The following is a 14,034-nucleotide window of genomic DNA, read 5'->3' as shown; positions in this document are numbered from 1 at the left end:
CTTCCCTGGCGGCGCAGTGGTTAAGAATCCGCCTGCCAAGAGAGCAGACAGCAAAAGCAAGAAGAACTATAATCCTGCAGCCTGTGGAACAAAAACCACATTCACAGAAAGATAGACAAGATGAAAAGGCAGAGGGCTATGTACCTGATGAAGGAACAAGATAAAACCCCAGAAAAACAACTAAATGAAGTGGAGATAGGCAACCTTCCAGAAAAAGGATTCAGAATAATGATAGTGAAGATGATCCAGGACCTCGGAAAAAGAAGGAGGCAAAGATAGAGAAGATGCAAAAAATGTTTAACAAAGACCTAGAAGAATTAAAGAACAAACAAACAGAGATGAACAATACAATAACTGAAATGAAAACTACACTAGAAGGAATCAATAGCAGAATAACTGATGCAGAACAACGGATAAGTGACCTGGAAGACAGAATGGTGGAATTCACTGCTGCTGAACAGAATAAAGAAAAAAGAATGAAAAGAAATGAAGACAGCCTAAGAGACCTCTGGGACAACATTAAACACAACAATATTTGCATTTTAGGGGTCCCAGAAGGAGAAGAGAGAGACAAAGAACCCGAGAAAATATTTGAAGAGATTATAGTAGAAAACTTCCCTAACATGGGAAGGGAAATAGCCACCCAAGTCCAGGAAGCGCAGAGAGTCCCATAGAGGACAAACCCAAGGAGAAACATGCCAAGACACATAGTAATCAAAGTGGCAAAAATTAAAGACAAAGAAAAATTATTGAAAGCAGCAAGGGAAAAATGACAAATAACATACAAGGGAACTCCCATGAGGTTAACAGCTGATTTCTCAGCAGAAATTCTACAAGCCAGAAGGGAGTGGCATGATATACTTAAAGTGATGAAAGGGAAGAACCTACAACCAAGATGACTCTACCCAGCAAGGATCTCATTCAGATTCAATGAAGAAATCAAAAGCTTTACAGACAAGCAAAAGCTAAGAGAATTCAGCACCACCAAACCAGCTCTACAACAAATGCTAAAGGAACTTCTCTAAGTGGGAAACACAAGAGAAGAAAAGGACCTACAAAAACAAACCCAAAACAATTAAGAAAATGGTCGTAGGAACATACATATCGATAATTACCTTAAACGTGAATGGATTAAATGCTCCAACCAAAAGACACAGGCTTGCTGAATGGATACAAAAAACAAGACCCATATATATGCTGTCTACAACAGACCCACTTCAGACCTAGGGACACATACAGACTGAAAGTGAGGGATCAGAAAAAGATATTCCATGCCAATGGAAATCAAAAGAAAGCTGGAGTAGCAATACTCATATCAGATAAAATAGACTTTAAAATAAAGAATGTTACAAGAGACAAGGAAGGACACTACATAATGATCAAGGGATCAATCCAAGAAGAAGATATAACAATTATATATGCACCCAACATAGGAGCACCTCAATACATAAGGCAGCTGCTAAGAACTATAAAAGAGGAAATCGACAGTAACACAATAATAGTAAGGGACTTTAACACCTCACTTACACCAATGGACAGATCATCCAAAATGAAAATACATAAGGAAACAGAACCTTTAAGTGACACAATAGACAAGATAGATTTAATTGATATTTATAGGACATTCCGTCCAAAAACAGCAGATTACACGTTCTTCTCAAGTGCACAGGGAACAGTCTCCAGGATAGATTGCATCTTAGGTCACAAATCAAGCCTCAGTAAATTTTAGAAAATTGAAATCATATCAAACATCTTTTCTGACCACAATGCTATGAGATTACAAATGAATTACAGGGATAAAAACGTGAAAAACACAAACACATGGGGGAAAAACAATACGTTACTAAATAACCAAGAGATCACTGAAGAAATCAAAGAGGGAATCAAAAAATACCTAGAGACAAATGGAAATGAAAACACGACGATCCAAAACCTATGGGATGCAGCAAAAGCAGTTCTAAGAGGGAAGTTTATAGCTATACAAGCCTACCTCAAGAAACAAGAAAAATCTCAAATAAACAATCTAACCTTATGCCTAAAGGAACTAGAGAAAGAAGAAAAAACAAAACCCAAAGTTAGCAGAAGGAAAGAAATCATAAAGATCAGATCAGAAATAAATGAAATAGAAACAAAGAAAACAAGAGCAAAGATCAATAAAACTAAAAGCTGGTTCTTTGAGAAGATAAACAAAATTGATAAACCATTAGCCAGACTCATCAAGAAAAAGAGGGAGAGGACTCAAATCAATAAAATTAGAATTGAAAAAGGTGAAGTTACAACAGACACCACAGAAATACAAAGCATCCTAAGAGACTACTACAGCAACACTATGCCAATAAAATGGACAACCTGGAAGAAATGAACAAATTCTTAGAAAGGTATAATCTTCCAAGACTGCACCAGGAAGAAATAGAAAATGTGAACAGACCAATCACAAGTAATGAAATTGAAACTGTGATTAAAAATCTTCCAACCAACAAAGTCCAGGACCAGATGGCTTCACAGGTGAATTCTATCAAACATTTAGAGAAGAGCTAACACCCATCCTTCTCAAACTCTTCCAAAAAATTGCAGAGGAAGGAACAATCCTCAGACCTATTCTATGAGGCCACCATCACCCTGATACCAAAACCAGACAAAGATACTACAAAAAAAGAAAATTACAGACCAATATCACTGAAGAATATAGACGCAAAAGTCCTCAACAAAATACTAGCAAACAGAATCCAACAACACATTAAAAGGATCATACACCATGATCAAGTGGGATTTATCCCAGGGATGCAAGGATTCTTCAATATACGCAAATCAATCAATGTGATACACCATATTAACAAATTGAAGAAGAAAAACCATATGATCATCTCAATAGATGCAGAAAAAGCTTTTGACAAAATTCAACACCTATTTATGATAAAAACTCTCCAGAAAGTGGGCATAGAGGGAATCTACCTCAACATAATAAAGGCCATATATGACAAACCCACAGCAAACATCATTCTCAATGGTGAAAAACTGAAAGCATTTCCTCTAAGATCAGGAACAAGACAAGGATGTCCACTCTCACCACTATTATTCAACATAGTTTAGGAAGTCCTAGCCATGGCAATCAGAGAAGAAAAAGAAATAAAAGGAATCCAAATTGGAAAAGAACAAGTAAAACTGTCACTGTTTGCAGATGACATGATACTATACACAGAGAATCCTAAAGATGCCACCCGAAAACTACTAGAGCTAATCATTTTGGTAAAGTTGCAGGATACAAAATTAATGCTCAGAAATCTCTTGCATTCCTATATACTAATGATGAGAAATCTGAAAGAGAAATTAAGGAAACACTCCCATTTACCATTGCAACAAAAAGAATAAAATACCTAGGAATAAACCTACCTAGGGAGACAAAAGACCTGTATGCAGAAAACTGTAAGACACTGATGAAAGAAATTCAAGATGATACCAACAGATGAAGAGATATACCATGTTCTTGGACTGGACGAATCAATATTGTGAAAATGACTATACTATCCAAAGCAATCTACAGATTCAATGCAATCCCTATCAAATTACCAATGGCATTCTTTACAGAACTAGAACAAAAAATCTTAAAATTTGTATGGAGACACAAAAGACCCCGAATAGCCAAAGCAGTCTTGAGGGAAAAAAGCAGAGCTGTAGGAATCAGACTCCCTGCCTTCAGACTATACTACAAAGCTACATTAATCAAGACAATATGGTACTGGCACAAAAACAGAAACATAGATCAATGGAACAAGATAGAAAGCCCAGAGATAAACCCACGCACCTATGGTCAGCTAATCTATAACAAAGAAGGCAAGGATATACAATGGGGAAAAGACAGTCTCTTCAATAAGTGGTGCTGGGAAAACTGGACTGCTACATGCAAAAGAATGACATTAGAACACTCCCTAACACCATACACAAAAATAAACTCAAAATGGATTAAAGACCTAAATGTAAGACCAGACACTATAAAACTCTTAGAGGAAAACGTAGGAAGAACACTCTTTCACATAAATCACAGCAAGATCTTTTTTGATCCACCTCCTAGAGTAATGGAAATAAAAACAAAAATAAACAAATGGGACCTAATGAAACTTCAAAGCTTTTGCACAGCAAAGGAAACGATAAACAAGATGAAAAGACAACCCTCAGAATGGGAGAAGATATTTGCAAACCAATCAATGGACAAAGGATTAATCTCCAAAATATATAAACAGCTCATGCAGCTCAATATCAAAAAAACAAACAACCCAATCCAAACGTGGGCAGAAGACCTAAATAGACATTTCTTCAAAGAAGACATACAGATGGCCAAGAAGCACATGAAAAACTGCTCAACATCACTAATTATTAGAGAAATGCAAATCAAAACTACAATGAGGTATCACCTCACACCAGTTAGAAAGGGCATCATCAGAAAATCTACAAACAACAAATACTGGAGAGGGTGTGGAGAAAGGGGAACCCTCTTGCACTGTTGGTGAGAATGTAAATTGATACAGCCACTATGGAGAACAGTATGGAGGTTCCTTAAAAAACCAAAAATAGAATTACCATATGATCCAGCAATCCCACTACTGGGCATATACCCAGAGAAAACCATAATTCAAAAATACACATGCACCCCAATGTTCATTGCAGCACTATTTACAACAGCCAGGTCATGGAAGCAACCTAAATGCCCATCGACAGATGAATGGATAAAGAAGATGTGGTACATATATACAATGGAATATTACTCAGCCGTAAAAATGAATGAAATTGGGTCATTTGTTGAGATGTGGATGGATCTAGAGACTGTCATACAGAGTGAAGTAAGTCAGAAAGAGAAAAACAAATATCGTATATTAACGCATATATGTGGAACCTAGAAAAATGGTACAGATGAACCGGTTTGCAGGGCAGAAATTGAGACACAGATGTAGAGAACAAATGTATGGACACCAAGGGGGGAAAGCGGCGGGGTGTGGGGGTGGGATGAATTTGGTGATTGAAATTGACATGTATACACTGATGTGTATAAAATTGATGACTAATAAGAATCTGCTGTAAAAATAAATAAATAAAATAAAATTCAAAAAAAAAAAGAATCCACCTGGCAATGCAGAGGACATGGGTTCGAGCCCTCGTCTGGGAAGATCTCATATGCCGCGGAGCATCTAAGCCCGTGCACCACAGCTACTGAGCCTGCTCTTTAGAGCCCACGAGCCACAACTACTGAAGCCCGTACACCTAGAGCCTGTGCTCTGCAACAAGAGAAGCCACCACCATGAGAAGCCCGTGCACCACAACAAAGAATAGCCCCCGCTTGCAGCAACGAAGGCCCAACGCAGCCAAAAATAAATAAACAAATAAATTTATTTTTTAATAAAAGAAAGAAACTACACCTATGAAGAAATTAATAAAATAAGCAGGATTTGCCACAGGGAGAAATTAAACTGTGTTACATTTGCAACAGAGACCTCAATCTTCATAAGTCTTCCATTCCATGGGAACAGTGGAGCTGGGATGGCTCTTCGGACTGTTTTGAATGGGGGCTAATCCTTTGTACCACTGCATTGACCATGGAAGGGCATAACCTTGGGATAGCTAACTCCTTTCAGCAATTTGTGGGGAGGGTCTCAACTGTGAGCCATCACAGCTTACAACACTTCCAGCAGTGGTAGAATGATTACTTCTGTGCTGAAGGGGGATCTGGGTGACACCCGCAGCATTCACTACTACTTAATTTCCTTTGTGTGTGTGTGTGTGTGTGTACATGTGTGTGCACATGTGCTTTAGGTTTTTGTTTTACATGGAGCACATTCCTTCCTCTGGGTTATTCTGGCTATTAAGAAGAGCCTGGTGTTCAAAGTTGCATTGTCTTTGAGCTCATTTGATAGAAGGTGACACGTTCAAGTAAAAAGAATCATTTTAATCAGTTTATATTTCCAGTCTTGATTTTTCTTTCTTATTGCTGTAAGGATAGATGTGCATATTGCTACTTTAGCCATGTTGTATAAATGTGTATTTTTATTGCTATTAACCTAGGTAAAGTTGTCAGTTAACCTTAATATTCATTCTCCAATTTTTAACATAGAAATTTTTATAACGTAAATGAATTGTCAACAAATACTGTAGAAAATGCACTGTTATCTTGCCTCTTCTCCTAATTAGGGACAACGAGGTGCACATGGTATGCCTGGAAAACCTGGGCCAATGGTGAGTGTATTACTTTCATATTCATTCATTCATTTATTCATTCATTCTTCCAGTTGTACATTCATTACCATTTACAAAGCACCTACTGTGTCCCAGGTGCTTGGAACAGAAAGGCAATAAACACATAGTACTTGTCTTTGAAACCTGCCCTATCAAAGAAGAGAGATATATCAATTGATATTGTAGCATAATGCTATTGCTAACTGCTGTAATAGGGAAAGCAACCTGAAGTATGGGAACCTACCTGTACTGACACCAGTAGTGAGACAAAGATGTCAAGAAAGACTTAGAGAGGTACAATTTTTAGCTTAGTCTTGAAAGATGAGTATACAAAAAGAACAAGAATACAGCATGGTCCGTACAATGGATAGGTGAAAAACACGATGAGCTCAGGGAAATATTCAGTACTAGGTGGGTAAATCGGATTTGAAATTACTTGCCCTTAAGATCTTTTCTCCCTTGTGACTCACAAAAAGGAAACAAACTATGGGAGGAAAAATAAGTGTAATTTAAAAGGGCTGTTATTAATGCAAAACTGATGGATTTAAAATACAGTCCTCAAAGAAGAATCAGGATAACCTAGAATGAAATTCCTCTTACACTCATTTCCTTTAAATCAGTGGTGTAGACTCTATTCATGCCTTCCCAAATGTAGTATAGTGACACATATTCACTCTTTATTAGCCTGAAAAAAATCACTCCAAAATATCCAGATGATTCTTAATCATCATTTTTATAAAGTGAAGTCCTAGATTTTGGTACAATGTGTAACTTTCTAAAAACTATCCTTATTACTTGGTTAGCACAAAGAAAGTAATTTCTCTAGAAGCAATTGTTTCAAACAATTTGTGTTTGTGACTGACTCTCGTATGCTACAACTAGGAAATTCTGTTATGTTTAATACCACTGGACATGTCTTTTAGCACAATTTCATATCAATTTTGTAAGGTTCTTATGATAAAATTATATTATTATCTTTGTGATTTTAAAGTACTAAGTGGATTATTCTTATATGTCAAAGTACAGGATAAAAGATTTCATGTTAATTAAAATACATGTCTAATCATTTTTCTGGTTTCTTTTAATAGGGTCCTCTTGGGATACCTGGTTCCTCTGGTTTTCCAGGAAATCCTGGGATGAAGGTAAGATGTTACTATATTTAGCTCTTGATGACATGAATTACTTAAGTACCTGAATCCCAAAGTAAATAATGTCATTTCTTTCATTGAAGAGTGTGGAAGTCGCTCTTAACTAAGGAAAAGAGCCTAGCGTATTCTCAATGTCCATTATGGTAGGGGAAAAAAAATAGAAAATGAAAAAAATCATATTATTATATAATAAGTAATTAAAAGAGAATTACTTATAGTCATACACTTGTAGTATCAAAGAATCTGTTGCAATAGGACTCTAACACCAGACAGTTGTAACGGCTGTGAGGAATAAGAGTTTAATCTGAATTGGAACTCCATTCTTGGATACAGTGCCTGGCAGTAGTAAATAGCAGAATGTTCTAAACAATAGGAGAGTAAAATAAATCAGAGGTGGTCAAAAGGCCACACAATATTGGCCTCCACTTCTGCCCCCCTTCTTCCCACCTCCACCCCTCAACTTACACAATCATTAATGGAACGTGTGGGGAGGCTATTTGGCTGTCCATGTGGGAATGGATTGAAGTATTCTGCTGGGATGATTTACATTTGTAGTGAGTCACAACTTGTTCTTTCTCTCAACACTTTGGATGATAAATCCATAGATTACGGTGGGAGGTTATTAAGATTATATTAGCTAAATTAGTGAATAAACTCAGAACACTACCTTCAAACTTTGAACAACACAATACGTTTGATTTTTCTCACACCCGGTTTTTCTTTGGCAATAATTTTCTTCATCTTGAAGAAGGGATTTGCTCACAAGATTCTGCTGTACAAAAATAACCGTGGCCAGTCACCTCACCTCTCTAAATCTTGTTTTCTCAAGGAATTTTATTGAAGATTAAGTGAGAAAATATGCAAACCCTTAGCATAGTGCCTGAGGCAGAGGATGCCCTCAGTACAGGCCCACGCTTCTTGTTAGTGGGGCCACTCAGATTGGATTTGAACTTCGAAACAAACAAACAAACAAACAAAATCTCTAGTTGACATTTCAAGTATTCTTTGAAATGTGAGAGTCATCAAGTCAAATTATTCTTCGGCTCTCTCTAACGCTGACTTTAAATTCTGTGCCACAGGGGTGTGGCTGCTTTATTTTAAAATGGTGCCCTCCGTTGGTTCACTAACCAGTCCCTGCGTTAACTGAGAACTCACTGTGAGCTCAGCCGAGTAGGACCTTCTTCAGTTCCCCTCTGTACCTGATCTGCTCCCTGAAGTCCTAAGTCTGCTGCCACTGACTCTGACCTTGGAGGGACCAACCTCCCTGTGTACCTCAATCAAAATAGGCAAAATCCCTTCCCTCTCTCTCTCTGTGAGACTCTCCACCCTCACACCGAGCTCTGGCTAGAGAATTCAAGAAAGAATACTCACAATGCCCAGGACTCTCACTTAGCAGGAAGTGGTTTCTGCTCCTACTATGGCCTCTAGTTAAGACTTCACTAGCCATCATAGTTTATACAGTAGTTCACTCTGGATACTTCCCTCTCCTCCTGGGTTTTTCTAGTACGGGCTGTTGGCTACTGAAAACTCCTTAATAAAGTCAAACACCTCACAAAACTGTTTCAGAAATTGTTTCCCTGTCCTACCACCACCCCCAACATAAAGTCCACCACCCCCGGTGTTTGTTTTTGGCCAAAATTCTGCCATACCTGTAATATTCTTCCAGGGTCTCTGGCTCTCTAGATGAAGAATAAACTTTCACGTCTAGCTCTTTGTATTTCAGTGAAGGATAATAGGGATTCCCTCTAGGATTTGATTTACATTAGGTACCTAATATGTTAGATAAAATGCAGAAACTCAGCTAAGTTTGAATTTCAGATAAATAAAGAATGCATTTTTTAGGATAAATGTGTTCCAAATATTGCATGGGACAAACTTATTCTGAAATCATTTGTTGTTTATCTGAATTAAAACTTAACCAGGCATCCTGTATTTTTATTTACTATCTGAATCCCTATCTTGGGTTGAAACAAGGGTGGCTATCAGGTGACCTTGACCAGGTTGCTCTGCTCTGCATGCTGTGGGCCTCATCACATCCAGAGTGGCGGGAAGTGAGTCCGTCCCTTAAGCTAAGTTAGGCACACACCCCTGGAAACTACTTTGTGCTCTTGACTCGTTTAAATGATTGGGTGTAAAATGTAAAACTCCAAATAAGCAGTCAGCTTTGAAACACACCACATTTATGTTTTCTTAAATTAACGTTTTCCTCATACCCCTTTAGGGAGAAGCAGGTCCCACTGGGGCACGAGGCCCTGAAGGTCCTCAGGGGCAAAGAGGTGAAACTGGGCTACCGGGTCCTGTTGGCTCTCAAGGTCTTCCTGTAAGTTCCTAGTACATTTAAAAATTATCACTGAAAGCTGGACATGTTTTATAACTTTTGAACAGAGGCAACATATTTTAATATATTTTCTTTCAATTCTGAATGAGTGTTTAGAACTCATGAAAAAAAAAATGTCCCTTGTCAACTCTGCAAATTTTGTCTATTTTGTGGAAAAGGGAATTAATTAGTCATAAAAGTGATTTTTATAATATAATGGTGGTTGATTTATTTTTCCTTTCTTTCTTTTTGGTAATTTTTCTGCCTCCTTTTGCGAGATGGGTGGACATCTGAATACCACCCTAGATATGGCTTAATATTTCATGAACTTTTCCTGTATCTTTTAGGGTGCAGTGGGAACTGATGGTACGCCTGGTGCCAAAGGCCCAACAGTGAGTAACTAACTTCATTTATGCCACATGAGGTTCAAATGGATACAATCCTTTGGACAGTGACCGTAGACTTGTGCCTAGGTCTCTGCTCATCATGTTACTCTTGCATTCCAATAGGGCTCTCCGGGTACCTCTGGTCCTCCTGGCTTAGCAGGGCCCCCTGGATCTCCAGGACCTCAGGGTAGCACTGGACCTCCAGGAATTCGAGGCCAACCGGTAATGTCCATCAAAGAATTATCATCCATTAGTATAATACAACTAAGATCGCCAGAGAAATAATATGTAATGAGATAACAGTGAAACATAGATAATGTGACTTATTTGAATGAGGCAAAAGAAGGTAGGAATTTTTGTAAAGTGGAAGCCAAATGTTAATGTACAATTTACATGTTTAAATTCAAAGGGGAAAATTATTGCACTATGTTAAATTTTAGCGTTCTTTTGTTTAAAATAGTAAGGTCATAACTTCATGATCCACCTCATAGAATTTTATAAATAGTTGCATAACAAATATGGAGACACTTTGCAAGCCAGTATGGGGAAATACGGAGTTTTCATGGGGGTTTATAATGACAACTTGGCTAAAATGGGTTCAACAGCTATTTCTTGAGATTTATTCTTGAAGAGTGCTTCCAACGTGTTGTTTATATTGAACGAGTTTCCACATTTTCTATAAATTTGTATATTTTATGTTCATATATTTATCTATTGGTAAAAATATTACGGTTAGTTCTTAAGAAATAAACACATTGAGAAGTTGTGCTTATGTATCTTTTAGCTTGATATATAACAAAACTTTGTTTCCTACTACTACTTAAAACAAATATTTTAGATCCTGATCTAAGTAATTTGATCATGCTGATAAATCCTTTTTAAATGCTAGTGACAAATTTATAAAAACATGCGTGTTGTTGGTATTTTACATTTGATTTTATCATGTTCTCAATCTAGCAATCTGGTTCCCACAAATTATAGTACAATTGGTATTATAAAGACACACATACCCAAAACTTTAGAATACTCTAAAGATAAAATACCCTATTTGAAGTTTTGTCAGATCTCAATAAATAGAGCATAGATATAAAATTATTTTGATTTTGGGTGAACAAATCTATTTCCTAAAATAGACTCTAAATAGATTTATCTATTGAAGTTGTCATTGTTAGTTCTAATTTTTTTTATCAAATTGGAATAATAACTGAATAATTCTAATTATCCTACTATGCATGATTAAAAACAAGATTTTAAAAGTAAGTCTTTTGAAGACCCCTGTAAAATATACAAATTACTACCTAACTATACTGGATTTTATAAAATTTCACACACATTCTACAAGATTTGCATAGTTTAAAAAAATTATTATACTGCTGATTCAGTACAGACTCAGCTGCAGAAAATTTTCAAGACCCATTCACTGTAATAATTAAAGCAGGTTGGGCTGGATAAATATCTTGGTTCTTACAATTATCGATGTTTTTATTTTAGGGTGATCCAGGAGTTCCAGGTTTCAAAGGAGAAGCTGGCCCAAAAGGGGAACCGGTAAGGTTTTATTTCTTTTAAATGATAAGAAGAACATGAATATTATCCAGAAGTGTAAGCCCAAAATACTCAAGTACTTCAAATAATGACAGTGAGAATTATAATACTTTTTGGATGGAAATAGTTTGCTTAATATAGTTTAAAATTTGTGACTGACTTATTTAAATGAATCTTTTGACTATAACTCCCTTGTCAAATGGCTCTTTCTGGTATCTGTCCTTCTGTTTTCAATAGGGGCCACATGGTATTCAGGGTCCAATAGGCCCACCTGGTGAAGAAGGCAAACGAGGTCCCCGAGGTGACCCAGGAACAGTTGGTCCTCCAGGCCCCGTGGGAGAAAGGGTAAAATTTGAATGATTGAATAAATTCTTATAGTTGTGGGGGAATTACATGAATAACTTTTGGGATAGTGAGGAAAACTAGAGGAATTAAGAGAATTGCTAGCAGGTGCATTGCACAGTTCAATATGGCTATCTGTGAATTCAGGGAGCCAACTGTCTAATCATTGTTCATTCATTCATTCATCTAATATTGACTGAACAACTGCTCTATGCCAATTTGATATATGGTGCTTGGGATACATCAGTGAACAAGAATGCTATGGTCCCAGCCTTCATGCGGGGGCTAGTAAACAATAGTTTAGTGGGGAGGTAAGCAATAAACAAGTTAACAGGTAAATAAAAATATAATTACACATTTTAATAAGTGCCATATACACTTAGGGAATAGCAGGGTGATGTGGTAGAGAGTAACTTATGACAGTAGTGTGTCATTAGGTTAGGTGGTTAGGAAATAAGATTCTTTGAGAGGATGGCATCTAGCTAAGATCTGAAGATTAGGATGAGCTGGCAAGAAAACTTGAGAGAAAAAGCATTTTTCAGCAGAGGAAACAAAAAAATGCAAATCCAGGAGGCCAGAAAGGGCTTAGTGATTTTAAAGACCAGAAAAGGTTGCTGTGACTGGACTATAATGAAACAGGTCTGAAAGGGAGAATAACAATATCACCTTACTTTTGTATGGAACCTCAGAAAATGCAAAGGGCTTCACATCAAAGACAATACTAATGCCTGCGATCGCTGACATTTTGATTGCGGTAGATGGTACCATTTCTTTGCCTCTTCTATCTATATCTATGTATCAGTTTTTCTCTATGTTTAATTTTACAATGAAGTGGTAAAATATTTTTTGATTTGAATAATTTTGGCTCAGTACTTACATATATTTTTCAAAATTTAAAATGTCTTTCTGTATAGTCAGGTTATTTTTTCTTATACATACCTATTGCTGTGTTGGGTTGATCATAGCTCCTAAAACCTTATAGTACTAAGAATAAAAATCACCCACTCATTATATATTACAAAAACATCCACAATTAAGAATCACATTTTGGTCATTTTTAGGGTGCTCCTGGCAATCGTGGTTTTCCAGGCTCTGATGGTTTACCTGGACCAAAGGTAAGGCTATCCTATCAAGGTTGACACTCCTGTGGGTAGTGTTGCAAAAGATGCCATTGTCCAGCATGGTGATCTAGCCTTGGCCCACATGGGTCCAGATCTAGAAAAGAGTTGGACACAGATGTTACTCCTAACGCCAAATCCCTCTTGCGCAATTTCTTCATTGTAGAGGCCTAGGGGAGAAGGACGATGGTTGGAGGTGTATTGGAGTTTGTTTTCAAACTTTCCAGGGACATTCTTGAGAAGAATAGGCCATAAATCTTTCCTTTAGCCGATATATATTTTTTTCCTTTATCTAGAAATTTAGACTCTTTCAAAATTTGGGGGTTTCTAAATCTAAGTTATTGGAGTGAGGCTCTAAACACAACTTTCATTAGTTAATGATGAAAAACCTCTATTCTACAAGGAATCCAAATGAGAACAAAATGTGAAGTGGCATGGTTTACAAAGAAGTCTTTGTAACTACTTTGACAGACTCTTTTATGTTATACTAGTGGTTTGATTTGTAAAACAAGGATTTTATATATGCTTGCTTTTGTTTCCCTGCACTCCCTTTTTTCTGACATGTTCTGCTTTGCTTTGGAACAGGGGGCTCAAGGAGAGAGGGGTCCTGTAGGTTCTTCAGGACCTAAAGGTGGTCAGGGGGATCCAGGACGTCCGGGGGAACCTGGGCTTCCAGGTGCTCGGGTAAGAACACAGCAGTTTTTTGCTACATCAACCTAGGAGATATGCTCCTGAGAATTCATTAAAGGTTTTTTAAAGGTTTTTTTTTTTTTTTTTTTTTTAATAGCTTGCTTTCACGACTTGGGACATTTCTTTGTTTTTTTCTTTGGGTTTGACCTGATTCATTATTTTTAAAATAATGAATGGTTTGCTATTTTTATCATGTATAGAAAAAAAAAAAGTAACTTCTAGTCTCCTGTATTCAAAGAGGTATGTATTAATAATTTTACCACTTGAAA

The 14,034-nt window shown here is 37.0% G+C and overlaps 1 protein-coding gene across 1 annotated transcript in view; it reads left to right on the top strand.

Moving 5' to 3' along the window:
* Window positions 1–14,034, top strand: part of COL5A2 (collagen type V alpha 2 chain) — a 143,303-nt gene that overhangs the window by 97,869 nt on the left and 31,400 nt on the right. The window contains exons 17-25 of the mRNA XM_036857841.1: window positions 6,178–6,222; window positions 7,311–7,364; window positions 9,592–9,690; window positions 10,035–10,079; window positions 10,197–10,295; window positions 11,565–11,618; window positions 11,853–11,960; window positions 13,019–13,072; window positions 13,661–13,759. Coding sequence (XP_036713736.1) covers window positions 6,178–6,222; window positions 7,311–7,364; window positions 9,592–9,690; window positions 10,035–10,079; window positions 10,197–10,295; window positions 11,565–11,618; window positions 11,853–11,960; window positions 13,019–13,072; window positions 13,661–13,759 — 657 coding nt within the window. The remainder of the gene's footprint in view (window positions 1–6,177; window positions 6,223–7,310; window positions 7,365–9,591; window positions 9,691–10,034; window positions 10,080–10,196; window positions 10,296–11,564; window positions 11,619–11,852; window positions 11,961–13,018; window positions 13,073–13,660; window positions 13,760–14,034) is intronic.

Source organism: Balaenoptera musculus, chromosome 7, assembly GCF_009873245.2.
Source record: "Balaenoptera musculus isolate JJ_BM4_2016_0621 chromosome 7, mBalMus1.pri.v3, whole genome shotgun sequence".
Lineage (NCBI taxonomy): Eukaryota > Metazoa > Chordata > Mammalia > Artiodactyla > Balaenopteridae > Balaenoptera > Balaenoptera musculus.
This window is presented reverse-complemented; position numbering and strand designations above follow the sequence as displayed.